General features: G+C 41.8%; 1 protein-coding gene across 1 annotated transcript in view; it reads right to left on the bottom strand.

The window, feature by feature from the left end:
- Positions 1-27,721, bottom strand: part of CACNA1C (calcium voltage-gated channel subunit alpha1 C) — a 489,049-nt gene that overhangs the window by 41,662 nt on the left and 419,666 nt on the right. The window contains exon 31 of the mRNA XM_065682645.1: positions 16,073-16,156. Within this exon, the coding sequence (XP_065538717.1) occupies positions 16,073-16,156 (84 nt within the window). The remainder of the gene's footprint in view (positions 1-16,072; positions 16,157-27,721) is intronic.

The raw sequence follows: 27,721 nt of genomic DNA, 5'->3' as shown, positions 1-27,721 counted from the left end.
TTCTACTCATTGCTGGAAGGATGCTTCTGAGAATCTGCACTGTAGAGTTCACCTGAGCAGAGCAGGCTGCAGGGCTGTGTAGCTCCTTTGCAGTTCTAGAATACCAGTCTTTTCTAGCTCAAGTTCTTTGTATCTAGAGGTCATCCAAGAGTCCTGCCTACATTAACCATACTGCATCTGTGACCTTCTGGGCACAAAATGAAGGGTGAAAAGAGACACTCTGGGGAAATGAACTCATTGTACAAACACAGATAAGATTTTGAGGGGGATTAAAAGCAGTTCCATTGAGTGATACCTGATGAGCAACAGTGATTTCATTTTGTTGCTTACAGGGAGTGAGAAGGAGCTGAAGGGCTGTTTCAGCTGCTTGGCCACTGCTGGATATAGAGCACACAAACAGGGCAGCAGCAAGCCAACAATATTACTGTTCTGGAGATTTTTCTTTCACACATGTAAATCATACTGGGATGGGATGTGTAAGGACCAGAGCTTCAAGAACAAGAATTTACCATAGTATAAGAGAAAAAGAGATTTAGAATTTATCAGTGCCATGGAGACATGATAAAAGAGAAGACATGACTCTGCCCTGTCAAAAGTCTAAAGTGACCTCAAGAGGCTAGCTGAGTAACACAAGTCTTTGTGGAGAGCTGGAAAAAGTCAGGGTTTCAAATCAACCTGGCTGCTGGCAGGTAATAGCCTGCCGTTACACTGGGGAGTTACCACAACCCCTTCCAGACTCATCTGTCTGCCACTGCTGTGTGTGGTTTTAATCACAAGAACTCTAGAGATCATCCACCTGCCACCAAAGTCTGTGAAGTTATTATAAAACCAGGCAGAAATGTATCTGCTATTTCTCTGACAGGGAATACTGCTGGATTGCAGATAGCATAATTCAAATTCCCCTAACCTTACAGTGAAATCAAACTGTTAGCGGGATAACAATAACAATAGTCATAATAGCCAGCCAAGTTGCTCAAACCCTGCATTCCTTCATTAAGTGTACAGTTCTTTGAGAATTGCTGGGAATACTTTGAACAAAACTAGCCAGATTTTTTTTTTTCCCTACAAAAATGTTTTCTGTTAGAAAAATGCTGATGCTGAAAGGGAAATGTTCTGTGGGGACATGTCAGTTTTGAAAAAAGCATTTCTGAAATCTGAGATAGAAATGTCACATTTTTTCCTCGCACATTTCAACTTGAGTTTTCAGTTCCATTAGAAACATTATATAACTATAAAAATATAAATCCCAGATTAAACTGGTCTTACTTTACTTAAGCAAATGCCTCGCTTTTCCTCAATTATTTCTGTTGGAATGAAATCCTACTAAAATTTTTTCAATTTAAAAAATTTATTGTACCCTAAACCAGAGAAAAAAAAGTTACCAGGAGCCTTTCTGAAACAAAAAATCAAGCCTTCCTACAGCTCTAATCTGGGTGAAGCACCAGAGGCTTTTTTGACTATTTTGATAAACTGAGGTTTGGTTTTAATGCCTATTAGAAACGGGTGTCATTTTACAGGAAAACAGGGAATCGTGGTGTATGATGCTGCTTTTACTGGGGCAAATGGTGAACACCTTGCTGATTTTCCTGGAAAAAGCCCTGAGTTGGTTCACTGCAATGTAATATGTTAATCCTCAGACAGATCTGCAGAAGATGGAACTAGACAATCTTAAGGTCCTTTCCAACCCAAACTATTCTATGATTCCATGATTCTACAAGGCTGAAACCTCTTGGACTAGGGAATTAAAATTTTATTTGGTGTAATACAGGGAATTATAAAAAATGTGACAGCTGCACTGGAGTTTGCCATTACATTTCTGCCTGCACTAACTCGTGTGGATCAATACACACCAAGTGTCAGCTCATACAAATGCAATATATAGGCATTTATACTTCACATAGATTCTACATGATCTCAGATCTTGGAGGAAATATTAGCATAACTATGCAAAAAAGCCTATTTCAAATGCATTTAATAAGATCAAGGTAACTATTAAAGCAAATGAGTCCTGCAGCTATCATTTTTTGCCTTCACTTCCTATATTCTAAGATTTTGAAATTCTAGAGCTTGCTTTTCTAATTAGCTTCAAATATGCAAATCACACAAATTTGAATAGCTTATTAATTAATTTCATATATATATCTCTATCCATGAAATTGTCAGACAGTTATCTTACAGTTCTAAGTGCTTAAGGTAAATACAAGGCAAACCAATTGCTTTAATTTGGTTATGCAGATTACCCTAGCTTGACAATTACTGGACAATTAATGAAAGCGTCACTTTTTACACAGCTGAAAGCTCTATTTTCCCCCTGACTTTCAGAAAAGCAGAAGAATTGGTAGAGTATTTCTATGCAGATTATTCGTAATTTTCAGGATGTTTTAATAATCCTCCTCATTAACTCTGGGTAAATGATAAGTTCAAGTCTTACAGTCATCAAGCCTGGGGGGCTCCTAGAAAGCAAATACATATTAAACACTACCTTCAGGTACAAATACCTGTCTGACCCTGGGAGGCAGGGGCAGCTTGCCTGTGTTTTATTGTTTCTGTTTTGTAGGACAGGTAGCCAAAAGAAGCCCTAGAACATCTGGATAGGAAGGCTCTGAAGATAAACCAAGCCATGAAAATTAACACTGAAAGGCTACTTGTGTGCAGGAACTTTTGTTTTACCGGTGGAGTGATTTTAAGTATTTTCTTGTTTGAGTATCAGTGGATGAGAGGTTTTGCTGATTTGGACACCTCTGCCGGAAGCTGTATGTGGACTTCCTTCATTCAACTTGCATTTTCACTTGACCAATTCTTGATCCATAGAGCAAGGGCTCCCAGAGGAGGTAATCAGGCTGTCCCAGCCAAAAGCAGACTAAGAAGGATGACCCTGGTAACAGACCAGACCACAGAGCAACACAGAGAGAGCACAAGAGTGGAAGTTTAGAGTTCCCAGGTCTCCAGCTCAGCTCTATTACCATCCATTCCAATATTTTCATCATTGCTGTCTCTAAGTAGTCCAGTGTGCCTCACTGCCCTTCCTACGATGAACTTAATACGGCTTTTAAACACCAAACCCAGCAGTGTAATTGTCACTGCACTGGAAAGGGCAGTCTTCTTTTCTTCCACCTCTTTAGGAAGATTGATGTTCTCTCTTACATTGATCCTTATTGGTTTTTTTTCCTTTTCATTGGCTGGGAGGGACAGAGGGAGTCTGGTTTTCCAGAAAAAGCACAGCCTATATCTGGTTTTGACTCACTCCAAATGGCAGTTCTTTTCATACCCAGGTTCTCCCAATCCCAAACACTGAAATGAATCCTCCATCTTGGCTTCCTATCTGTAGTACTGTTGTGAAAGCACAGCTGCTCTGGAAGGCTGCAAATAGATGGTCTCTGTCACAGCCTGGCCCGCTAATGTTCTTGTGTGTTAAGACCATATCGTTGATTTTGATCTTTAAATGAAAAAGAAGAAAGGGACTGTTTAAAGCATTCATACCAGTCTTGGTTACTTTAAAAACACAATGTTTGCTGTATAAGGTATTGATTTTTCCATTTCTTGTAACGTCCCACAGCCTATCTTGGAAATTATAATGGCAGCAGAGTTCTTCTCTAAGATGAATTTCCTGAGCCATAGGTAGGCAGAGGCTTTCCTTGTCTCCAACACCTTGCAACACCCCATTAGTACGGAGAGAGTGAGTAACACCTACTGGCTTTGTCTTCCCTTGGGGCTGATGATTTGAGGAATTAAGTAAACTCCTAGAAGCATCTCCTTCTGTCACGGCTGTGCTTGTCTTCAGTGCACTAAGCATTTGAGTGCTTCTACAGCTATGTTAATTACTTATTAATTAGCTGATAGGATTCCATGGTGTAGGAAAAGGATAAGGAAGAAGGTAAAATGAAGAACAGACTGAAACTTGGTGTCCTCTGTGTATTAGTGTTACTGGGGCTTCTCTGGACAGTCTCACCTGCATAGGGCAGAAAGGAGGCTGGATACCTTTGGACTCCATTGATGAAGAGGTCTGCTGGGAGCTCAGTATGAAGGATTTACTGTGATGTGGTTGGCAGGAGCACATGAACCCAGAAGGAAGCTTCAGCAGCATTTTTGCAACTCCTGTGTAACTGATGGGGAATTGCACTGGTGGTGTTAAGGTCAGAAGCAGGCTTATGGTCTGCAGCAAAATAACCACTCTTCTGGGAACTAATGCAACCAGATGTAGATTAGATCATGAGCAGGTTTTTCCAGGGAGGAAGGCAGGCAATCCACCAGCTCAAAGACTGCATGCAGGTGCCAGGATCCTTCCCTTGGCAAGACCAAAGGGTTTGGGAAAGAGTGAAGATGAATGAGCTTTGATGAAGGTGCTGAAAAAAACTGCACATGCCATTGGAAACAGGAGAAAACCCAATCCACCTTTGTTCAAATGCAACAGGACTGTGGGTTGAGGGAGAAAGTAGATACAGGTGAACTAGCAAGCCCTCTTAATTTTGGGTAATGAATATTTCCTGAAGGGAGGGTAGCCAGAGATACGAGAAGCCCAAAGAGAGAGTTTGTTATGGATCATTTAATTTGAGATCTGTAGCAGTTATTATTTAATTCCCAGGCTGTCTTTTCATTGCCTTTTAAAATAGAAGGTTATTTAATGTTGATGCAGAATGTTTCCAAGAAGAGAGCAGCCTACAAAGTCATACTAGATTTCCGTATGTTAATATGAGATACAATAAAGTCTATGAGCTATTCTGAGATTGGAATGCCAATCACAGCATTACCACAGCAAGTTAGAGGTGGTCATATGTAACTGCAGATACCTGTTACAAAGCTATTGAGCAACAGGATTTTTCTGGTCTATACCTCTTCCCAAAAATAAATTCTTTTTGAGTTGATGAATTCTTTGGTTAAAACAAAACAGTAGGGATAGTTTGGATGACATTTACTGCTCACTGTGTGTGATTTACTATGTTCACATCTGTGCAAACAGTTAAGCCTCAAATCCCCTAGCCCTATATATTAATTTGTTTTAGTTCCTTTCTATTAACAAGTATTTCTTTACTGCCAAGGCACCTTTGCTTTAGTGTCTGTTCAGCTTAGGAAGAGCTGTCACTTGATTTGGATGAAATAGGTTTTCTCCAGTCACTCAGAAAAGGCTCATCAGACAGCACCACTGACTGGTATCTCTGTTCAAAAGTGGATTTTGAGAGAACGACTGGGATGTGACCAGTTGTGATGTCCCATTAGTCTCCAACAGTTTTACTAGCAGTTAGAGCCAGGACATTTTTGGCCATCAATCAGCTAACCATAAGCAGCAATCCAGTCTCTACAGCAAGGTCGTCTGGATGCAGCAGAGAATGGGTCCCATTTAGCAGATGTCTATGAAGGTATATGAAGCAGAAGTCATTTTGTTGGCATGTTGTGCCAGACAGCCTCCACAAAGTACAGACCAGTGAGAGAAGTAAGAGCACAGCCATTTTAAAAACAGTTGTTTAGTGAGAAATAGAAAAATCCCTTATGTTTGCCTGGCTGGTACGTATGAGGGCAGAGGGAGCAGGGCAGAAGCTAAATGAAGGTGCTAAATTGACTGTATTTGAAAGGGTAAAATTAGTTTGTACGTGTTTACCTTTGATTAGAAATCTGTCTAGAAGGCCACATTTCTTGCCTACCAGCAAAACCCCCACAAACAGGTCTTTATTGAGTGGGAACCTCAAAAATTCTGATTAGTCTGTGCATTTGGGTTTGCAGAATGGTACCCATCACCACGCTTAACTGCTGCTAAATGCCTGGCGCAAAAACCTTCACAAAGGGAAGCAGCCTTTTCCCTGGACTGATGACATCTTGGCTGGAGACAAACAGGAAAGATCACCCATACAGAAGGTAGAGGGGAACTCGTAACCGCCTTACTGAAAACTACTTCTAGTGCTCCTGGGAATGGGAAACATGATCTCTGCTATCCAAGATTTCAGCAAAACTTGGAGAAAGTCACTGGGGATAAGAAGATGGGGAAACAGAGAAAGTTAAAGAGGAAAACAAGTAAAATGCTTGTATATGCCTTCCCTTCTTCCATCACCTTCATTACTTTCATTGCAACTGACAGTGCAATCTGGAACCAGTTAGCAGACCTCTAAATATGCATAATAGTATGAGATGGTGCACACAGTGAGGTCTTGGAGGGTCAGTGTTAAAAGCCCTTGTAATTTGGATGAGGAACAGAAGCAAAACTGAATGAGTGAAATACAGGGGACTGTGCACCCTTTATTACTGCAATCTGTGGGCAGAGAACAGCAACATTGGAAAATTCCTTGGGTATTCTCAGCAAAGTAGGTCTTAGAAAAAGGAGAATTAAATGCCAGAGAACATCATTCAGTGCTTCAAGGAATTGCCTTAAATAACAGAACTAGCTGGATTTGAACTCACTTGAGCACTTTTTTTTTGACCATCTAACTTACTGTGCTTAGAAAGCTATCATTAATTAACATTAGTATGTTCTGAGATGATCTAAGGAATCAGCGAGGGATTTTTCCATGGATTCATATAAAGATACAATCTCTATTAGAGTTCAGGGAGAGTGAAAAGAAGCTTTTGCTAGGCAAAAGGAATGATTTATCCTGGCTAGCAAGCCAATGGAAAATATAACCAGTTTGGGGTAGTTCTAATGCTTTTTATTATTTTTTCTTTTGAGCATTTTAACTAGCTTTGTGAAAAAACATTGGCGTTATAAGGAAAACGAAATAGAACTATATTATAGCACAAATGTTGATGCCAGAATAATGTAGTGGTTGTTTTTTTTTTTTGTCTTTGAGAGTTACGTGATAGAAAAATGACAAGAAAAACTAAATACTGGTCAAAAAAACCTGGTTGTAAGCTTTTTAAAGACCTCTTTATACTGAAATTTACATCACACACTTATTTTACCCATGAACCAACACAGGACAAGGCCTGTGGTACTTCGTGTTCCTACTATTAGCTCTTATTGTTATTGTAATGATGATTTCTGGTCAAATAAGAAAACAGGACTCTTCTCTAAAAGCCTTAAAACCTACCAAAGTTTTAGGTATGTAAAAGCCTGCAGTAGTTTAAAACACTACCCACTCCTCAGTAAAATCAGTGAGACGCTGTGCTCCACCATTTTAACATTCTAAACATTTTCACTCAGAAGGACTCCAGACAGGTTTGTGCATTGAGTCTTATAGCTATAGGGCTATCTGACTTTCTTTTTGCTGCTTTTCCAATTAGCTTTTATGGATTTGTTCTGTATTCTTTATCTTCCATTTCTTGTATTTTAATCAACTAGAATGTGCATGGTTAAATTTATCCAGTAAGGCAAAATTACTTTTAGGCTACTCTTAAATCTCCCCTGCATTAAAATACATTCTGATTATTCTATGCACCTTGAATAATGTTGGAAGCCAAGTATAACAAGTAGTTTTGTGGAAATCACAGTCTTGAGGTATTTCCTCAAACCTAGGGAGTATGGACAGTCTTCCAAAGTGGGAACTATATGCTTTCTTCTTTCTGGTGCTAATATTGCTAGTCATCAGTTACACCTCAAATAGGTAAGATGAGGAAGGAGTAATTTGCATTTACTATCCCCTTTTCTGCATAAATATACACTTTTTTTCTGTTTTCCCATATTTCATATAGATTTCCTTACAGAAAAAAGTTGTGTAGTTACCAAATTCACCTCTTTGAATGAGCAAATCACATTATGAACTCTGGAAACGCACTCAGAATACCAACATTTTTAACCCAAAGGAGAAAAAAAAGAAGAGGCCCCATTTTCATGACAAAAATATACATAAATAAAACCAAAATAACGCTGTTCAAACATGGTTGTTGTCAGATAGACTTACCATACTTCTTTCTCACCACAAAGGTGAAAAACATGCACTAGAATTGCTGATTAAGCATGGGAGGTGATCAAATTCAACTTGATCTAAGCCTAATTTGGGGAACAGTTCAGGGCAGCTCTCCTGATGTTCACCAAAGGCAAAATAAAGCACTAGCATATTCCACTGCTATAGCTCACAACCATGCTTGAACGTGGCTTCCCACATACAGAAGCTGGGGCCACCGTGGTGCGTTACCTGTATTATTATTCTTGCGTTAAAACCACCACCAGATACTAGAAAAAGCAAATTAAATCCACCCCTCCCCCCATCAGTTTTATCATTATTTTTTCCAAAAAAGAAAAACAAGTCAAACACACAGACATATACACGCACACAAGGGATAGCTCAGGACTACACACAACTTCTAAGGATGGCAGCAGTAAGGGTATGACGACACAAGATGTCAAAAGAAGCCACTGTGCTTCTCCAGCCCTTTGCTACGTAATTTGGAGGCCTCTGCTACCCAGACGGCACTTGAGAAAGAAAGAGAGAGAAGGGGAGAGGGAGGGAGGTGTTTTCTGCCTCTTCCGGAAGGCTTGATTAAATGAACTCGCAAGTTCTAGGAATTGCAAAGATTTGTGTCCAGTGGCAGCTGATGGCCAAAATCTGAGCAGCAAAGGGCATGGAAGCGGACAGAACCAGACAGGCAGAGACAGAGAGACAGACACAGCGACAGAGATGAATGCCAGTCCCAACTGAGGTGCAGGCTAGATGTATGTCGTCCTTCCACTGATCCTTGCTCCCATTGTGGGGGGGTGTGTGTATAGGACTGTCGCAGGGGCTGACCGCTCCAGTCCTTTTACAGGTGAAGTGCCCTGGGGCAGTTCTGCCTGAAGGACTGCAGGATTTAAGCCACTGGTTCTCTGCCTTCAGACACATTGATTGAGGGTGAAAATGAACTTGTGAGGTTTAGTGTGGCTGGAGACGAGGGAGAGGAAAGCAAGGGAGAAAAGGAAGAAAGGCAGGAGGTGGGTTAAAAGGGAGAAGTGCAGGAGAAGGTGAGAGGGAGACTTGAGTATAGGCTGTCAGATATTCCAAAGGATGGGAGCAGGAGCCCACGACAAATCATATGAAGCCTCTTGACACCAAAAGCAAGATGACTGCAAGGAAAGGCCCCATGCGCCTGGTTTAAGTCTGAGCTGCTTTACCTCAGAAACAAAAGGAAGACTAAAGGAGAACCCACTGTACAGGTCTCCAAGTATTCTTGGGAGCTGACTGCTTTGGTATCTCTCTGACCTTACTGCGTCAGTACTCAGGAATCAACCAAGCTGTGACCCCCTGCTGACTTCATACCAGAATTTGGAAACCTTTCAGAAGGGCAAGATATAAAGTACTCAGATCTCCTGACTATCTGATAAACGAACACCAAACCACTACCCAGAAGTCCTGTGCACAGCAGACCCGACCAACATTTCCTAGGGGCAGTAATGCAGTAAGATGGGCTTTGGGCTTCTCTAACCTACTTCATAGTGGTGCTACTTCCTGCAGCACCTGGGTCCTGTGTCTCCCAGATGCCACCATGGATCAGACCATGCACAACACTGTATTTTCCCTCTTTTTCTCCTCCTGTCATCTCTCCCATTAAAAAACACAACATTTCCATCAATCCTCAAGCCAGTCACAATGCTCACTCTTGGGAAAACCTGTACTGCTACAACAGGAGGGCAACTTACACAGGGAAATACTCCATTATTTCACAAAAGCCTGCAAGTCACTAATTCCCTGTTTCTGACAGTTCTCACCTCTTCTCCATGCACACTCCCTCAGCTTGTCACATCTGCTGTATTACAATGCGTACCTGTCATGGGTACCTCTTCCTCCTCCTCTGTATCTCCTGCAGTGTTCACAGACACACTCAGACACACACTCAAGTACGGTCACTGAGCAGAACAGGCGAGATGGATACAGTCCAGATGGTTTTGCTCAGCCATCCTCATGCACTCCCAAACATAGCTGATGAATAAAGAGGTACTCACACATGCAGACACACTCAGAGGCACTGGCAGAAGACCTTGCTGATAGGCTCACAAGTAGGCATAAACCCTCCCTCCCCAGCATCCTTTCAAGACAGACAAAATCAAACCCATGACATCCCCACTGTTACTGGTACCTTTGCCTCTGCAGACACACATGCTGCCACTTGAACATGCCTCTGTAACTCTCACACATCTGCACGCCAAGAAATGCCCACTGCAGTTGGATGGGCCAGCCTCTCAGCTGGCCCCAGGGACTCATCAAGCTCAGGGGGCATTGCTGTAAGATTCGCTTTGGTGGCAAATGAAGACTCAGCCACAGCACATCTTTGGTCTGACACCAGCAGGGAAAAGGGTGAAGAAAAAAGGACCCTATGGACCAGACAGGTGTCAGCTTTTCTCTCCAACTTCTCTTCTAAGAAGACGGAAGTTATGTTAGCATCTTTCGCAGTGACACCATAGCACAGAGCACAAACGGAACTTCATTTCCCCCTTTGATAAAACACAAGAAATAGTAATGAGCAACTTTCTTTGCCTGGAGGAGGGGACAGCAGGCACCCAGCTCCAGGCTGTGTTCTGTGTAAAGGAAGGAAATGCAAGCCTGTGATTGGGGCTGCTTCTGGGATAATCTATTCCAAATTTGCTGGGTTTTATTCAACTCTTATAATAATATTTTATTTCCTGTTACTATAATAGATAGTAGTAATCTTTACCACCTTGATGGTTTCTTCTGAGGAACTTAGAAGTGTTTTATAAACACTGATGACAATGCTTTCTTAACATAGGGAATAACAACAATCTCCAATTTACTGATGGGGAGAAGGAGGTATAGGGATCTAGTCAAAGTCCAAGGAATACAACCCATAGGCCCCACCTCCTAGTCACCATATATAACATTGTTTTCGTCTTATTCCTCAACAGTAATTCTTGGTATTAGCACTTAAATAGAGTTGATACATGGCATACATTCAAGGCCAGGTTGGACAAAGCCTTGGGTGGCATGGTTTAGTGTGAGGTGTCCCTGCCCATGGCAGGGGGGTTGGAACTAGATGATCTTAAGGTCCTTTCCAACCCTAACTGTTCTATGATTCTATGATTCTATATATGATCCCTGCCTCCCTCTTTTTTTTAATAGCAGATTAAAAAGTTCTCCCCTCCCTCTTTAATTAAGAAGTGGCTTAAGAGGGGCCCAACATAGAACCATTGACTATTTCCAGAAATTTTGAGAGAATCTTCATTTTTTGGCTAGGAACTTATTTGTGTAACACTTACTGAGAAGCAAGGCTCTGAAAACACAGCTAGAACGTAAGGCAATTTAGAAGTGAATTTGGCAGAAACTGTGCCTCTCTCTGAAGCTTCCAAACCCACCAGATTTTAACCTGCCTCATGCCTCTGTGGAGCTGGTGGGGCTCACTTGGGAGATCTTCCCAAGTTGCAGTAAGCAAGTGGGCCTAACATGATGCAGTTTGACTTACCACTTGATGTACCTCCACACCATGGAGATGTTTTAAATGGTGGCTTCCCAAAGGACTCAGAAATGCTGAAGGTGACCTGGGAGCCTACCTCATGAGTACATGCCTTCTCACTGTTTCTGAATGCACAGGCATGCTAACAAAAATATGCTGAGTTTGCCATGCAAGTATACACTCACACACAGGCATGCAGATGAACATGCCTGCATACAGGAAGGTCTCAGATAGAAACACCCACCAATAAGCAGACAAATTGCATAGTAAGATAGCCATATGGGCTCAGAAAACTTACTCATAGACTCAGTTACATACACAACAACCCATGTGTCTCCAGCAACAACGTTCAACAACACAAATGTGTATGAAATATGTATGCTTGCATACACACTCTTTTTCTCTCACACACAGATTCACATCTGCACACTCTCCCACGGATTCGAAGCCCATACACAGGCATCCAAACATGTTCAGGAATATACACTACAACCAGTGGATTGCACACACAAAGGCCCACCCATGCACACTCACATGTATCATAATGAAGGTTTTGGTCTGTGAAATTCCTTTTCAGAAAGCAAAACTAATTGTCAAAAGGAAAAAAACCCCAGAGCACAGGGAGCTGCACAGATGCAAGCGCATACCTACACACACACACTGTGGAGCCTGCCGGTCAGGGTTCCCACCGCAACTACAGCTACTGCAGCTCAGCACCTGCTGGATATGCTTCCCTGAATGCAAACATCTGGTGAACCTCAGAGATTTCAGGCTTATACGTCCATGGCCACATATCAAACTAACCCGTGCGAGGTGTCGACATCTTCCCTAACTGACCACAATGAAAACCATCCCTTAGCTCCAAGAGCAGCACCTTCCAAGATTGTACCACAAACATCCTTCAGCTTCTAAGGAGCTGGGTAGAAACATCTTACCTGCACCTGACCAGGCTAAATGTCTCCAATTAGTGGAGTTTATTGAAATTTTAGTGTTTATTTTTCCTTTTTCAGATCCCAGGTCTCTTGGAGCAAGACAAGACATTATACAGAAACACAAGGCAGGGTTTGCTCAAACCCACAAACAGCAAAAAAGCAACAAACTCCTGAGGAGAAAGGGAGAAGTATATCTGATAAACTGCCTCACACTGCTTGGGAAGATGACAACTGTCCGTCCAAGATGGGCTGCTACTTCCAAAGCCCATTTGTTACAGATGTAACATACCAAGTGCTGCTAGCAGGAAGGGAATCCGACAGGACAAACCAACATACAAAACATTCTCTTATTCAATAAAGGTTATAAGTGCAAAGGGATTTCAGAACATTTCAGAACAAATTTCATCCATAGCTGCTGCTCATTTATCAGTGCATCAAAAGATTGTGCAAGTTTTTAGTAACAAACATTTGAAACTAGTAGCAAAGGACTTGCCTAGATAAAAAGAGAAGATTTAAACATGCCGGGTAACAAAAAGACGTGTGCAGAGGTCTGTAAAAACTGTATAGAAGGAAAGGATTCTTTAGAGGAAACAGAGGGACCATTGTGCAATACTCTTCATAACCCTTACTACAAGGGTCAGGGCCACTCCTGCTGCCTCCTCAACTAAGGCAGGTGATGCTTGCTTGGACAGAGGCACACCCTCATTTTTCATAGACTTCTGTAACCAAAAACTGGGTTCTGGTCCTTGGCTGACATGAACTCGAATTTAGCCAGAGAATGGAAAAGAGAGGGAGCCTTGTCAATGGTAATTAAGCACCCCAGTATGGATAGCCCTGGAGACTGAAGATCAGAACACAGCATAATTAGCAGCAGTGTGACCTGCCTGACAACATGCTGAGAATGAATGTTATTTATCCCGCTTAAATTTAGCATCTGAGAACTGGGTGTCTAGACAAACCTAACAAACCTAGACACTCACCAGTCACTGGATGGGCAACTCCAAAGAGCAATTAATTTTTCCTGTCATAGACACATGCAGGAAGGCATCAGTTGGCGTGGGGAGGTGTGTTTCACTCCACTAACAGTGAGAAGAAGCCTGGGTGTTTTCCTCTTAGATGACTAAAGTTTAATGAGATGTATATCAAGTGTCTTAACCCTTGATGTAAAAAGTTCTTTAATTTATAGGCAATTACTGTGAATTTCTTCAAAAGGATCCACTAGATTTCCCCCCCAGTACAGGGCTTCTGACTATGATAGACCTCCATTTATTTATGGAAACACAAGAATTTCCTGCCTTTCTCCTTGGAAGACTTCTGTACAGATCCAAATACATCAGTCAGGAAAGTCTTGTTGATGTTTAGCATAATTCATCTCCAGAGGATGTACTTACATCCTCTGTTACCATGTACAGTTCTTCCTTTGTGGATGAGAATTGAACTTTTCCACAATCTGAAGGCTATTGCCAGGATCCCCATTTAGTTTTCTTGTGAGAAATGTGACATAAAAAGGACTTTAATTTGATTCTTCAAAATGAACAACTTCAGCTTCCTGATCATTGTGACTTCCCCCTACAGTCAGTCCATTCCTAATATCTCTTTTGTAAAAGGGTAACCAAAATGGTTTATAACATTCTGGGAGATTTTTTTTTGGTGTATGCCCAGAAAGTAGCACATTTAACAGATGCAAAATAAAAGTTTATTTTCAGTTAGAAACTATCTTCCATTCTCTTCAAAGACAAGGAAAATAGACTAGCTAAATAGAACATAAGACTAGCTAAAAGATTTCATTTATTCTAAATCAAAATATTCCAACTTGGATAAATGTCCATGTTTCAGAAAATAAAAAGAAAGAAAAGGGTTGAACAGGAATTAACCTAGAACCTAGGTATTTTGTTTGGAAAGTTCCAAGTAAGGCATTTTTATTTTTTCAAAGTGTTGCTTACATTTTCCCCTAAACACAGTCAGTATTGAGTGAAAACTCTGCTGTCACTTTTCTGCTTGTGACGGATTGCCTCTACAGTACAGAATTCCAAGCTGGAATGTTTACTCAACAGCTACATGATTTTGAAAATGCATGATTGATTTGCCTTCATTAACATATTTACAACAATTTTCTTTGAATTTTTCTTTTTTCCTGGCCTTGCTAAGCTTGATTTTGCAGTGCAATTTTTGTCCGTGCTCATAAACCCAGTGGTCCTTTGTTGTCTTTCTTGTGGGAATCTGTGCATTTCCTGCCTGTCCTTTATCTTTCTATCCTGTAATGCTGTATCCATCCACCTCCAAAAACACAGAGGAAGAAGTTTGCCTGAAGTGTTTTATTCCTTGAACACCAGCTGCTCATTTCAGTCTCCATGGCTCATTCAGTCCTTCACCTGTCTACTGAGATGGGCACCAACCAGTGTCAATTGTGCTGGTGGTATCTGTGAGATGAAGCAAACTGGGTTGAAACCCCCAAAACCTGGATTGAAACCCTGGCACTCTGTTTCTCTTTGAGCTTCCTGCTTTGTTTTTATTTTATCTTTTCTTTCAAATTAGAAACTGAACACTAGGAGCAGGTTCCTCTGAAGAGAGATCATGGAATCACAGATGGTTTGGTCTTTATTTCTTTTGGAGGCAGACTGTTTGAGGAGGCACAGGGAGGATTCCTGGTTTGGTTCCCGCAGTTCCACCTCGAAAGAACTGACCTTTAGCTCTTTGTGGGGTGGAGAGTATTGAACTGCCATGGGAAGCAAAGCATAACACTGGGTAGACCAAAGTGCTGGCCTGGGACTATTCTAGTAGCTTCCCATGGCACAAATAGCTTTTTCACTTACACTCCACGTTTCCCATCACTTTTCCTGCTATACAGTTTAATTCATGCCAGGCGGATTATGAAGGGAAGAAAATGATGCAACAGTCAAAAAGTCCTTTAAGTCGTTCCAAAAATTAAAACATAATAAAAGAAAAAAACAAAACAAAAAAGAAAAAAAAACAAACAAAAAAGAGAGCTTCAAAACTGAACATAAAGCTTTGAAAACAAACTCAAAAGAAAGGAGGAAGGGGGAGGGGGAAAAAAAAAAAGAACCCGGGAAAGACGAGTGAATGTTAGAGCAGGCACGATCATGGACAGACGCCAGCTACTTACGTTCACCTCGGTGATTGCTATATCAACAATGCTACCCACAACAATCAAGGCGTCAAATGTATTCCATGCATCACAGAAATAGTGCTGCATGTGGCAGAGAAGCCAAGGAGAGAGAGAGAGAAAGGAAGAGAAAGAAAGAATGAGAGAGAGAGAGAGAGGGAGAAAGAAGGGAAAGAGAGAGGGAAAGGGAGAAAAGAGGGGAAAAAAAGTAAAAAGTAAAATAAAATAAAATAAAAAACAAAACAAAAGCATGAAAGAGGGAGAGAAGAGGAAAAAAAAATAAGAAAAGAAAGAGGTTACGTGGGCATATTAAATAGTCTCTTACCACTCTACAGTATTGGTTGCTCAAACCTCTGTAACGTTTCACATGATGGAGGGTATCAACAAAAGCCTGGTTAGTCAGAAAGTTACACTCAAGCATGTCTACCTTTTGGAGGGAAAAAAAGCACACACACCCCAAACTCTGTGCGCTTTCACCAGTCACAGCTGTGGGGCGAGCTATGACAAGTGAAAAAGAAGGAGGCATTTCCCCCCCTCCTTTTTTTTTCCCTGGGAGAAGGAGAAGGACGACGGCAAGTTCAATAAAAGCATGACTAGAGGAAAAAAAAAAAACAGAAAAAAAACCCAAAGAAAGAGAAAGAAAGAGAGAAAGAGAGAAGGAACAGCAGAGGAGGAGGAGGTGGTGGTATCCTGGGGAGGGTAGAGTAATACTCACATTAGTTTCACTGAGAATGACGTCTATAATGCTGCCAATTACGATGAGGAAGTCAAAAACATTCCAAGGATCACTAAAGTAACCCTACATAAGGAAGGGGCAGGCAGGATGGGGATTAAAAAGGAATGTTAGACAGACAAAAACAGTTCAAAATTACCATTAGAATTACTGCCCTGTTACGTGAAGGGGCTTTCCTCTTAAGTCTACTTGTTGCCTCTCAAGCTGCAGCCCAGTCCTGGGATCCCTGACTTGTGTGAGCAGCCCCTATCCAGTTAACGTGATTTCAGGGCAGCTACCCCTCCCCTCCAACTCTGGGACGGGGGGCAAAGGGAAGCCACACAGATCACTTTGAGCATGTCTGCTCACAGGAGTAGGGCTTGCAGGACCAGCTGCTCCAGACACTTTGATTCCTCACAACACAGCACCCTTCCCCATCTGGCTTAGATTTGGCTGTGGGAAGAGTACAGGAATGGAGTCATATGGTTCTCAAAATATGGGTCCCCTTCTGCCAGTGTGAATATTAATCCACCAGTCCATGCTCCAGATACAATGCTCTGTGCTGGCGTTAGGAGTGAATGGCTGGCTGCCCCACTGCGGTGCATCGTACCCAGTCATGATGGAGCAGAGGGCACAGCAGGGCTGAGGAAGTGCTATCTAAACCTCACTGCTCGTCACCTTTCTCTTTACCCAGCCATATTGAGTATTATGAGAGCCATTAGCCTAACAGTTTCTATTGCTAATGCTTAAACTACAGGGCAGGACTGGCGTTTCTGCTACTCTGAAAGCACATCTCACCACAAAATGAAGGGGTGAATGTAGCTTGTCCTGATGCACTCCACCAGGAAGGGGTAAGAACAAGAGCAAAATTGGCTTGAGCATGTGCTCACTCATGCTAAATAGTGCCACAGAACCACTGCAACATTGGCTGTCTAGACAAACTATGGCAGATCCGCTAGCGAGCATTTAACTCATACTTTTGCTTTGCTGTGCAGAATCATTTTGGGGGCTATCTCAAATATCTCACTGTCCTAAGCAGAGCTCAGGAGAAGATAATCAGCACTGCTTAGTGTCCCCATCCTGCATGATTTTTGGCTGGGAAGGCTACAAGGATATAGGACCTGTTTGGAAAAGGTTCTGTTCAGCTCAGGACATGAGCTTCTGTATATAAACTTCCTGTATGACACAGTATCATGAGCGAAGAAAATATATCTTAGCCCACTGAACACCTGTGCCAACATCTTCCCCTTGTTCTGCAGTCTTAAAAGGAGGCGAACATACAAAATGCTCCATACTCCTTTTATGTGTTTGGTTTTGTGAGCATGGGCTAAGCTGACCTCCCTGTTTCCCAGCTGCAGCATGTCTCCAGTGAGACTGAACCCAAGTCGCACTGCGACTGCTATTCTTAGCCAGAGAGTCAGGTCATGGGTAAAGTGTGAGTCTGTGTTCCCAGGCAGTGCTGCAGAAAGCAAAAAGAAGAAAAGAAAAGGAAAAAAAAAAAAAAAAAGAAAGGAAAAAAAAAAAATAAATCCCAGCACTGGCACTGCACAAGCCAGGCTTGGGAACCTGAAATTACTGTGGGTTCAACCATCAGATGGAGCAGGCACTGGTAAAATGTGTCTTTCTGAACTGAAACACTGCCTCCAGGATGCTTGGAGACTCACATTTATAAGCTGCATTATGCTTGTGACAGGGGAAAAAAAAAGAAAATCTATGAAGCAGAGAAAGCCACTGCCCAGCTGGTTCTACCCCAGTGAAGGGAACTGGTGGAGTGGACTTTGAAATCTTCTCCAAACCAGCAAAAAACCCCCTTTACTCTGCAGCCTGAAATAGGCAACTCTTAGCAGATCTACACTGGGACAAGTAATTATCCCATGGCTACACATTACTATGCAATTAGCTACAACAGGGAAGAAGGAAACAGGAGCAAAAGCAAATTCAGAGAATATTATTATTCAGCGTCCAGCCTAGAAAATACACAACAAATATTAGAATGAATTCAGCAGTGATGTCCAGCATCGTTAGCAACCAGATGGACCTGGAATAAAACTGTAATTAGACTTCACCAAGAGGAAGGGGAGGGAGAGAACAGCAGATTAAATTGTAGAGGCAAACACATTTTGAATAAATAAAGGACAGACACAGATCATACAGAGTTGCAAGAAGTGCCTTTGCAGCCTAATGCGACCTTGGCAGACAGTACGTTTGCAGGATCAAAGAGAACAGAGTAGAAGACAACAGACCCAATCCTCCTGCCCCTGTTCATATGCACAGTCCTGGTGAAGGCAATGGCACTGCTCACATGCCAAATGAATGCATACATTCGATAGCATGGCTATCTTCCACTTTCTTCTCAAACTGCATAGTTTAGGAATTATTAAGGATTTCAGCAGGAACCCAAACAACTCCATAAAAACAGAGTTTGCTTTTGGGCAGCTGCAAGGGTGAAGATCCAAAACATGTTGCTCAGATTTTGCCTAAGAAAATGATGACTATCTAGTTTTAAATATGTGGTGATGGATAGGTGGTTATTTTTACTATGATTGGCATCATACGTCTAAGAATGTTTTTGATGCAAACAAATTCACAGTTTCTTTTTACTGAGCAACTTCTTTACAAAGACCCCTACAGCCACTGCTGCTGGTGGAATAGCATTTGCTTTTGGTACAAAATGCAGGTGACAAGTAGCATCGAATCCTGTCCTCAGATGACCACTGAAGCCAGTGAAGTAAATTTTGCTCCCAGTTGCGGTAACGCAGCTTCAACTGGAAGCAATGACACTGCACTGACAACGTTGGCACATCTTAGGAGAGATTCAGGCCCAGAAGGAAAAGGTCCCTTTTTTATTGCCATTACCAATAGCTGCTTTGGACCTTTGTGACACCACGGCACAGTGACAGTCACTCTGCTAACTTTGGTGGTGCAGCTCTTTCTCACGGGATGCTCTGCTGAGTCTCATCAGCCAGCTCCTTGCTTGCAAGTCATGAGCTGGTCTTCTTTGGGATCACAGAAAGAGCATTACCGTGGTCTGTTACTGTGTGGCTTTAAGGTGGACTTAAGAGAATTCTTCTCTTCCTCCTGTTCCTCTTAGATGAGTGACAGAGAGGAACCATGGATACGAATGCAGTTTTACTCAACCCCACATCCAATATGGCAGTGTTGAATTAAGAAAACACATGAAATTTAGAACTTTCCTTTCCTCCTCACCTGTTCCCTCTGTGTTTCAAACAGAAGGGTGAAAAATAGGAAGATATTATTCACAGTAAGAGAGCTCAAGGAAAACAGAGAAGATAGACGCTTCATTTGTGTGGAAGGTAATGGAATCTTTCCTTGAAAAGCCACCCTCCTTGGCGATATTTATACCAACAAACAGCTATGTGGCCACTTAGCTTTGGGTCAGACCTCAGAACCTTGTCAGGAGTTACAAGTACGTATTGAAAGTGAACTAAACCCCTTTGGGACTTGCCTCTTGAAACCTCAAAGTACCTCTTCAAGCCACATTCTTCACTGGAGTGTACCAGGGTGGCTAACGAAAGACAAGCTGAATGAAGGAAGAGCTTTCACTCTAATAAAGAGGTTGTATTTCCAAACTGTTTTTCCCACCAGAAAGTTCTGTATATTTTTCCCAAGGGGGTGGAGGTCTGACTGGAAATGAATTGATGGCACTGTTTGTTTTTGCAGTACAGGAATTTAGAGTGTAATACCATATTTTACCCTTAAAGGGAGACGCTTGACCTTGATTTAGCTGCATAATTGCATGCCACATAATGGCAGCCTCAGAGGCTTACAGGGGAAGGGTAGTCACCCTCTTTCGTGGGATGTCTTTGGAGATCTATGAAGCTTTTGGGGAGAAAGGAGGACAGAAAGAGACCAGGAGGATTGGACTGAATATTCAGGAAGCATGAAACAGCCCCACCATTAGAGCATATTTTTTCCCCACTTTTTTATTTCTCCAAACGTAGCAAAGGATAGTGTACCACCACATGATCAATAAGTTAATGAAAGGTTGAGCATAAATATGCAGTAGCTGACTGGAATGGAATCTCATTTGTGCGAGGGGAGAAGACATGGTCGCATAACAAAATGAGTATGCCAATCATTTTTAGGTTTCCTAGTTGCTGAGATTAGCTCTCAGAGAAGCTAGGCTTTGTTTTGGTACTTATTGACCCATTGAAATCTCTGCATTGATTTGAAATGGGTTCAGAAGTTCTGTTACTTTCTGTGAATATGAGATCCTAATGCAGTATCTAAGAAGCCTCATTAACAGCAGGGAAAACAGTCCACTGGAGTCTGCCTGAAGGTCTGAGCTCAAAGTCACCTGGGGCCCATAATAAAAACGTGTGGTATCTGGCAAGCAATTCATCTACACAGAAGCACAGAAATCCTCAGGGGAAAGGTGCTGTTGAGTAGCAACTATGGCAGCAGCTGGGTTTTGAGCATCCAGCCCTGTGGGAGCTGCAGGGTCACTTGTATGTTAATTGATGTGCACTTACTTAAGTGCTTAGTCCCAGGTTTTCTTTCCCATCTCTTACAAGCTGGCTGGCAAAATTTAACAAATGCCTCTGAAAGAAAAGTCTCTAAAGATGAAGAGCACAGCAAGGGTCAAGGCTATTCTGGGTGGGATCTGAATGTAGGTCAGATGGTCCCCAGTGAAGAAGATGCTGCAGTGTCATAGGAAGAAAGGGAAAGACATGCATGCATGCATGTATGAATAGGGAAATGAAGCGTCAAGGAGAAGAAACTAAGACATATAGGTAACTACACAGCCTGAAAAGAAAGCGAACTACAGGAGAACCTTGCCATCACTTATCTGAAATAAAGCTGTATGCTAAAACAACAAAAAGAAGATTCAATCTTGATCAGCTGAAAAGTGTATATGGAAAGGGAAGAAAGGAGCTGATACCCTGATACTCAGTGTGATTTCTTAGCAAAAAATATTCCTGCTGATTGCAAAGGGCACCAAAGCAGACTTTGCTAGAAATTCACAAAATGAGATGAATTGCTAGTTTAGCCGGAGGTTGCTTGGTATGGGAATTTGTTTCTAAAAACGTTGTAGACTATTTGGAGCTGTGAGAGTCAGCTCTCGGACTTCTTAAAAGAGGCTTTCCCTGAAAGTAATTTTGCAAAAGGGACGGTTTCATTGGAAAATGGTATTGAATCAAATGACATTTACACAGCGCTGTGACTCTTGGCACACCTTCTCACAGCAGATTTGAGTGATTCACATGTATCCTGAACAATCTTGCAAAGAAAGCTACAATAGCTCCTGACACCAAACGGAGATTTGTGTCAGATGCAGATTCTGTTATGCCAAGATACCATTTAGCCATAACAGCAATCAGGGAAATTAGCAGAACCTGGTAGAGAAGGAATAAAGTGGAGGATGCAGCTGCTTGGAGCTCCTGACAGGCTGCAGGAAAACAGCATCTATTTACACACTATCTATCAGCTCCCATCCGTTGATGGATTAATTCCGAGATACACACTCCCTGCAGTTCACCTACCAGTCACTATAATGAGTCATTGCGGCAGGGAACTGCACAAGACCCCTGTGCTCCATCAAATCTTTCCACAGACAGGGAGTGAGGAGAGGAGCTTTTCAGCTCCCCAGACTATTCCAAAGGTCTGGTCAGTTCTGAAGAAGCCTCCTGCCTCAATCTGCTTATTCCATAAGAAGACAAGATCAAGCTGTAGACCAAGCTGGGTGTTATAACTTCATATAACACCAATAACTTTGATGTTTTCCTTTATCCTTTCTCACTCTCTTTCACATTCTCTCTCACAAAAGGATATCACTGAAAGCAGACAGGTATCCCTTGGGGTCTGAGGACCTGCCAGCAAACAGTGGACACTGCTTGACACAAAGGAGTTGAAGATCTTGAATGGCCTGTGACTTGGAATGCTTATTTCTAGGCCACTGGTATAAAGCTGGTGTACATGGTCACTGGCTAAAAGTGACCACCTTCTGATTATTTTTTCAGAGCTTGTAGGTCTGAAAGCAAACTATGGGTCTCACCTGTGCTTCTAGTGGACAAATATCTCTAATCACAGAAAAAAAAGAGAAAACTCCATTGACTGAACCAGGGTCCCCAAGCCACCATTTGACAAACTTAAACATTTACAGAGGCTGGAATGATATTATCTCTTGTGTCACAACAGACTCTCTTTTTTATGCTCTCCATAACTACTGACAACTGATAATGTCAGGAGGGACGTGCCTAGAAAAGTCTTTGTCATACCTGTTCTGTGAACTGAAAGTTCACTGAAACTCCTTTCATTCCACCAGAATTGTAATTTCTAGATGGTCCCATGAGCTCTTCCATGCCCACCTACATGGTGGCACAGTTATCTTACATCTCTCCATATTTTATTTACTGTAAAGTGGCCAGTAGCACACAAGTACTCAGCCATGCGGAAGGCTTGAAGTGCAATGTGAAGGTCCCAGACATTCCAAAGACTCGGAAAGACGCATGACAAAGACAGTATGGAAGCATTTATCATGGAAGCATCTCTTAGAGGTTGCAAAGACTGTATTTCAAAGCAACATGCTGAGAAGGCCTGAGGAAATGATAACAGTAAAACATGCTGAAACTGGATGATTCAAGTAGCTGACTGATGTCATTTTTTGACGGGACTACTCTTAGCTGCCTCTGAAGGGAGGGTGAGTAATTCCTCAGAATTCCTAAGGCCTCCTTGATATAAATGCTTGAAAAGGAAGCAGAGTAATAGAAAACAGCCTTTAAGTTCTGTTGCTGACCTAGAAAAGTAAGATAAACATTCCTGACTTCCCTACAGGTATGTCATGGCGCAGTGATACCCTGTGAGGAGTTGGGCCCTTTTCCTCATGAACAATAATTACACTGCAACCACTTAACAATTACTGCCCTGCAGTCAGAAACCAAATTTGTTCTCAGCAAAGAGAAACAAAATCAACACCAGTTTTACCAGAAAGACTGAAAAGTGAATGCAATGGCTTGTTATGTCTGAACAGATCATTTATCACAAAATATATTCCGTGAGAATTTTGCTGTCAAATTCCATTAGGAAGAAGCTGTAAATGCTCAAAGACTGCAAGGTCTAGAAAAAGCAGGTTTTGATGAGAATCAACAGATAACTCTTGAAGGAAATAAACCAAACCAGCAACATGAAACAATCCTATGAAAACAGCAAAAGGATGAGCTTAGCTGTTTAAAATAGTCTGTCTTCTGAAGTTGGACTGACATCCCACCCCAGGGAAGAATGACGCAAAATAAGTAAACTCAACGTAAGTGACACATGTTTCAGAATGAAGAGCCATTTACTGTCGTGGGAAGATGAGCCAGTAACAAGCAATGGCTGAAGAAGCATTCTGAATATGGGGCTGGACTTGGAGTAGCTTCCCTTTCTCTGCACCATGGGAAAACATGGTTGCTGCATGAATACTCACTGGAAAGAAAGGCACAATCTTCTAGAAAGAGGTTGGTAGGTTTGAGCAACAGGTTTCTTTTTTTTTTTTTTCCTAAATTATCTCCATTTTCAGAAAAGGCTTGATTTTATGCAGATTAGTTAATAAAATAATGCTTACTTTCATGTAACCCATCAAACACAACTTTCCAAAAGAGAATGGTTACTCTCATTTTGCATGTGGGCAAGCAGAAATGTAGAAAACTAATGTTTCCAAGGTCCTACAAAAGTCAGATTCATGACAGAAAGGAAACGAACTCTCTTAGACCTCAGCCAGGTAACCATCTGGCAGAGGAAATGTAAGTTCCTAACACAAGGATCAGTTCTTAACAGGGGCTGTATCACAGCCTGCTACCTGGTATCATTCTTACATGAAGACAAGACTCACATCTGTGAGAACTCTTGACCCTGTAAAACAACCTCACATGAAGCGATAAGAGAGTTGGGATTTTCCTTTTGAGAGTCAAAGCAAGTCATTTTTCCCTGGAACTGTGCCCTGTACATGCTGCTGCTGACGCTGTCGATGCCGTTGTGAATGAGACCCCAGTTCACCATCCCACTGGGCTTTTAACACTGTGTGAATAATTCTCTGTATTAAATAATTAAGTGCAATAGCTAATACAGTACTTCCCACACTGTTGCATTGTGCAGTCGTATCATTATTTTTGATCATTTATAATGACATTAAAACCCCCAAGTGCTAGACTGAAAATAAATCTGTCACAATGTTGCAGCAATATGCAAATTCTCTGGGTACGCTTGCTGTGAAGGAGAAGGTCCTCTCTCATTGAAGCTCTTACACAGCTTCTTTAACAGCTTTTTCTGCCTACTGAATTCTCCACTGATCCTTCGGAAAGCTGGAGGATTGCATAGCTCTGGCTGATCAGTGTTAGGAATTTCACACGTTCTATATAGTAATTAGAGGATCTATTTGTGTGCAGAAAATTGCTGGCCTCGTCCTCCAGGGAGGAGAACATCCTGCATTTAAACAACAAATGTAACACGGGAAGCAGCAGATCAAACAGCCTTTTTGTCCCTCACCAACTGCTTCAACCACAGCATGAAAGGACATTTTTTCTGCATGAAGAGGGAAGTTTGTTCTGTACACTCATTTCACTCTTGTCCTCTTCTCTGGGGGCACCAACGAAGAAACCAACCGAGATCTACTCGTGCCTTTCTGCAACACACATTTTCCATGAGGAAACGGGACTGGTAATCTTCATACAGGATGTCAACCACTGTTCAGAAGGAAGACTTTGATGTTTCCTGACCCAGATTCAATTAGAGGTATGAGCTAGGATTTACTGTGAAATTCCATTTCTCATCATCTGCCTAGTTGCTTCTGTTACATTCACCTACCAAATGTTTTTCACACTGCATGACTTGTTTAGGTGGAGTCACGCCTATGCCATCTCAGAATATAAGCATATGCACAATAGAAAAACTTTAGTCTGGCACTACTTTCTTCTCCTTCAAAGTGTTGGGAATAGCCAGACTTCTCCTCCCACACACCTCCCTGGTGAGGAACTTGGTGAAATCTAGAAGTATCAAAGAGGATTCCCTGTACTTCCACATGACAGAGAAGGCAGTTGCTTGCTAACTCCTCATTTATGGAAACCGTGCTAAATCAACCTCACTCCTGAGCATTCTGTTGCAAATTCTCTTTTTCTGTATTAGCTGGAAGATTTGTTGTTCAAGGCTCTACAGTTACATCAGGTATACTGTTTAACTTGATGGGCCAGCACCCTAAAATGTCAGGATGTGGTTCTTCTTTCTTCTAATATCACTGCCTGGTAACATGTTGGCAGCACAGACTCCTGAGCAGCTTCAATTTAAGGCGCAGAATAACAAAAGCGGCTGCTTTAGTCCTTGGCTGGTTGGATGCCCTTCCATGTTCTGTGAGAGTGCTGTGGCCCATGCTGTGCTGTAAGAGCCTCTCTTACTTTCTTAGCCTCTCTTTTCTCTTCTTTCTCCTGGACATACGGGGCAGACAGAAATTCTGTCAGGCAAACAGCATCCAGGAGCAAGTCAACCGGATGACTCTCTGTTCCAACCCACAGGTGAGTATAAAGGACTGGGATGACTTGACCATTCATGTCTACAATAATTATCCCGAGTATTTCTTCACATCAAAGTCACCTAAATATGCTGCTCTAACACACAGTATTTTGCAGAAAGGGCTTAGAAAAGAGGCTCATTCTCACTCCCCAACCTGTGGACATGAAAGACCTTACGGTCAAATCTCCACATGATATGTATGCTATGTAAAATGCATGGAACTTCTGGCAGATAGATAATCACAGTAAAGACAGCAGAGGAGTGATTAATGAGGGCTTAAGATGTCTTCCCTTTTCTATTGTATTTCCAAAATCCTTGAGCCTGATTCAGCAGTTGCTTGTGAGCCTCAGACTGGCTGCGCACATAAAACACAGTGTCTGGTGGTGCACTACAGAGATGTCAGAGATTTCTGGTCCTATGGCAGCTGGGCTTGTTGGAGCAGCTGAAATTAATTGTGGCTGGGCTACTCGCTGTACAGAAGACACAGAGAAACATATAATACATTCAGACTTCACCCAGAAAAGGAAATTGGGGTGAAAAAGGAAAGAATTTCTGGTGTAACATGCTGATGCATTTTGCAATGAGGCTGAGCTTCATCCACAGAAGTAGGAAAATACACTGCACACAACTTGCAAATTATTCTGATGAGACAGTACACAGGGAGGCTCTGTGGCTGAGATACTGATGTGTTTGGACATGGTGACTTGGGATGTCTGCCAGAGAACTTCAGTGGAAGGCAGAAGCACAAAAAGATGTTCATTAGCTTAAAAGCCATGGGTTGTAATTCAGTTTTCAATTTTATAAAAATCTTTTTCCTTGTTTGCTTTTCTTTTTAGCTTTGGTTCTATTTTACTTCTCCCTGAAACTTTTTTTTTTTTTTGTGTAATCATTTCTTTCTCTAATTTATTAATATTTTTCTCTTTCAGGGTCTTCAGTCTTTTTTCCTTTCAATCTTTTATTTATTTATTTATTTATTCCTCTTGCCTTTAAGGATATTCTGTCCATTCGCATTCACCATTATTTTCTCCCCTCCAGGTTTTATTTCGCTCTCTTCCTGCCTTCCAGGACATAGTCCTTCCTGTTTGTTTGGGTCTCTCACTTCCTTCAGTTCACACACTCTCTTACCTGACTATTCCTACTTCTCTCCAAGCTCAAAATTTTTTACCCAATACCAAGCATAGCTCACTCTTCCTTTTGTTGAATGAGGTATATTTTTTTTCCACCCATAGACTCTGAAAAATATTTGCTCTCTCACCCCTTCTTTTGCTTTTTAAAGCACTTGTACCAACCAAAGGCAGGGTGGAAGACTGCCCTTCCTATTGCACTGGGTGGAAGACTGCCCTTCCTATTGCACTGGGTAGATGGCTCAGCTGCCCCTCCAAAACCAAAAGTGTAATACTGAAGCCAAGGAGAGGAAACGATTAGATTACCACTGGGTTAAAAACCTTCAAAGCAGAGAAATCTGCAAAGTAAGAGCCATCTGACAACCAGAATTGTGAGGCCGAACTCCAAGAAAGGAAGAGAGCTGCCTGCACTACAGGCTCACTTACACATTTACACAAACTACTAATTTTTATCACCATACTTCATCCGGACTTTTAACTAAGTGTGATTCCTATGCCTGTTGGATGGATCTGAAGTGTTTTTCCACTCTGAACAAAAACAATTCAATTGTAACCATTTTTCTGACATTTCTGTATGAGTGCAAAAGTCTTCACTGCTTTCTCTGCATAAACTGGAGAAATAAAACACAGTGATGAATGATGCTAAGGCAGCATCCTAGGCTATACAGGTATTTCTAAAGGTACTAGAATGAGCAAGTACAAAAGCGTTAGATCTTCAAAACTAACCAACATTGTTTCTGTAGTACAAGGGAAAAAATCTAATATAAATTTCATCTTTTTGTGAAAATGCTGAAGCCTGTAGCCTGACCAAGGAATGACAGATTATGGTAATGGTGAAGAAGAAGAATGCAAGTAGTATGAGGCAGTCAGTGTCACTTTAGGAAAGACTGCTCCAAGATCTGTTTATAGGCATAAACATAAGAGAAATGGAGTAGTAAAAAGGAAACAAAAACAGATGAGTAATTTTTCATGTTTGAGAAGAGATACCAGAGCATCAAATACATGATACATGCTGACTGAGTGAAGC

Source organism: Lathamus discolor, chromosome 1, assembly GCF_037157495.1.
Source record: "Lathamus discolor isolate bLatDis1 chromosome 1, bLatDis1.hap1, whole genome shotgun sequence".
NCBI classification, from domain to species: Eukaryota; Metazoa; Chordata; class Aves; order Psittaciformes; family Psittacidae; genus Lathamus; species Lathamus discolor.
This window is presented reverse-complemented; position numbering and strand designations above follow the sequence as displayed.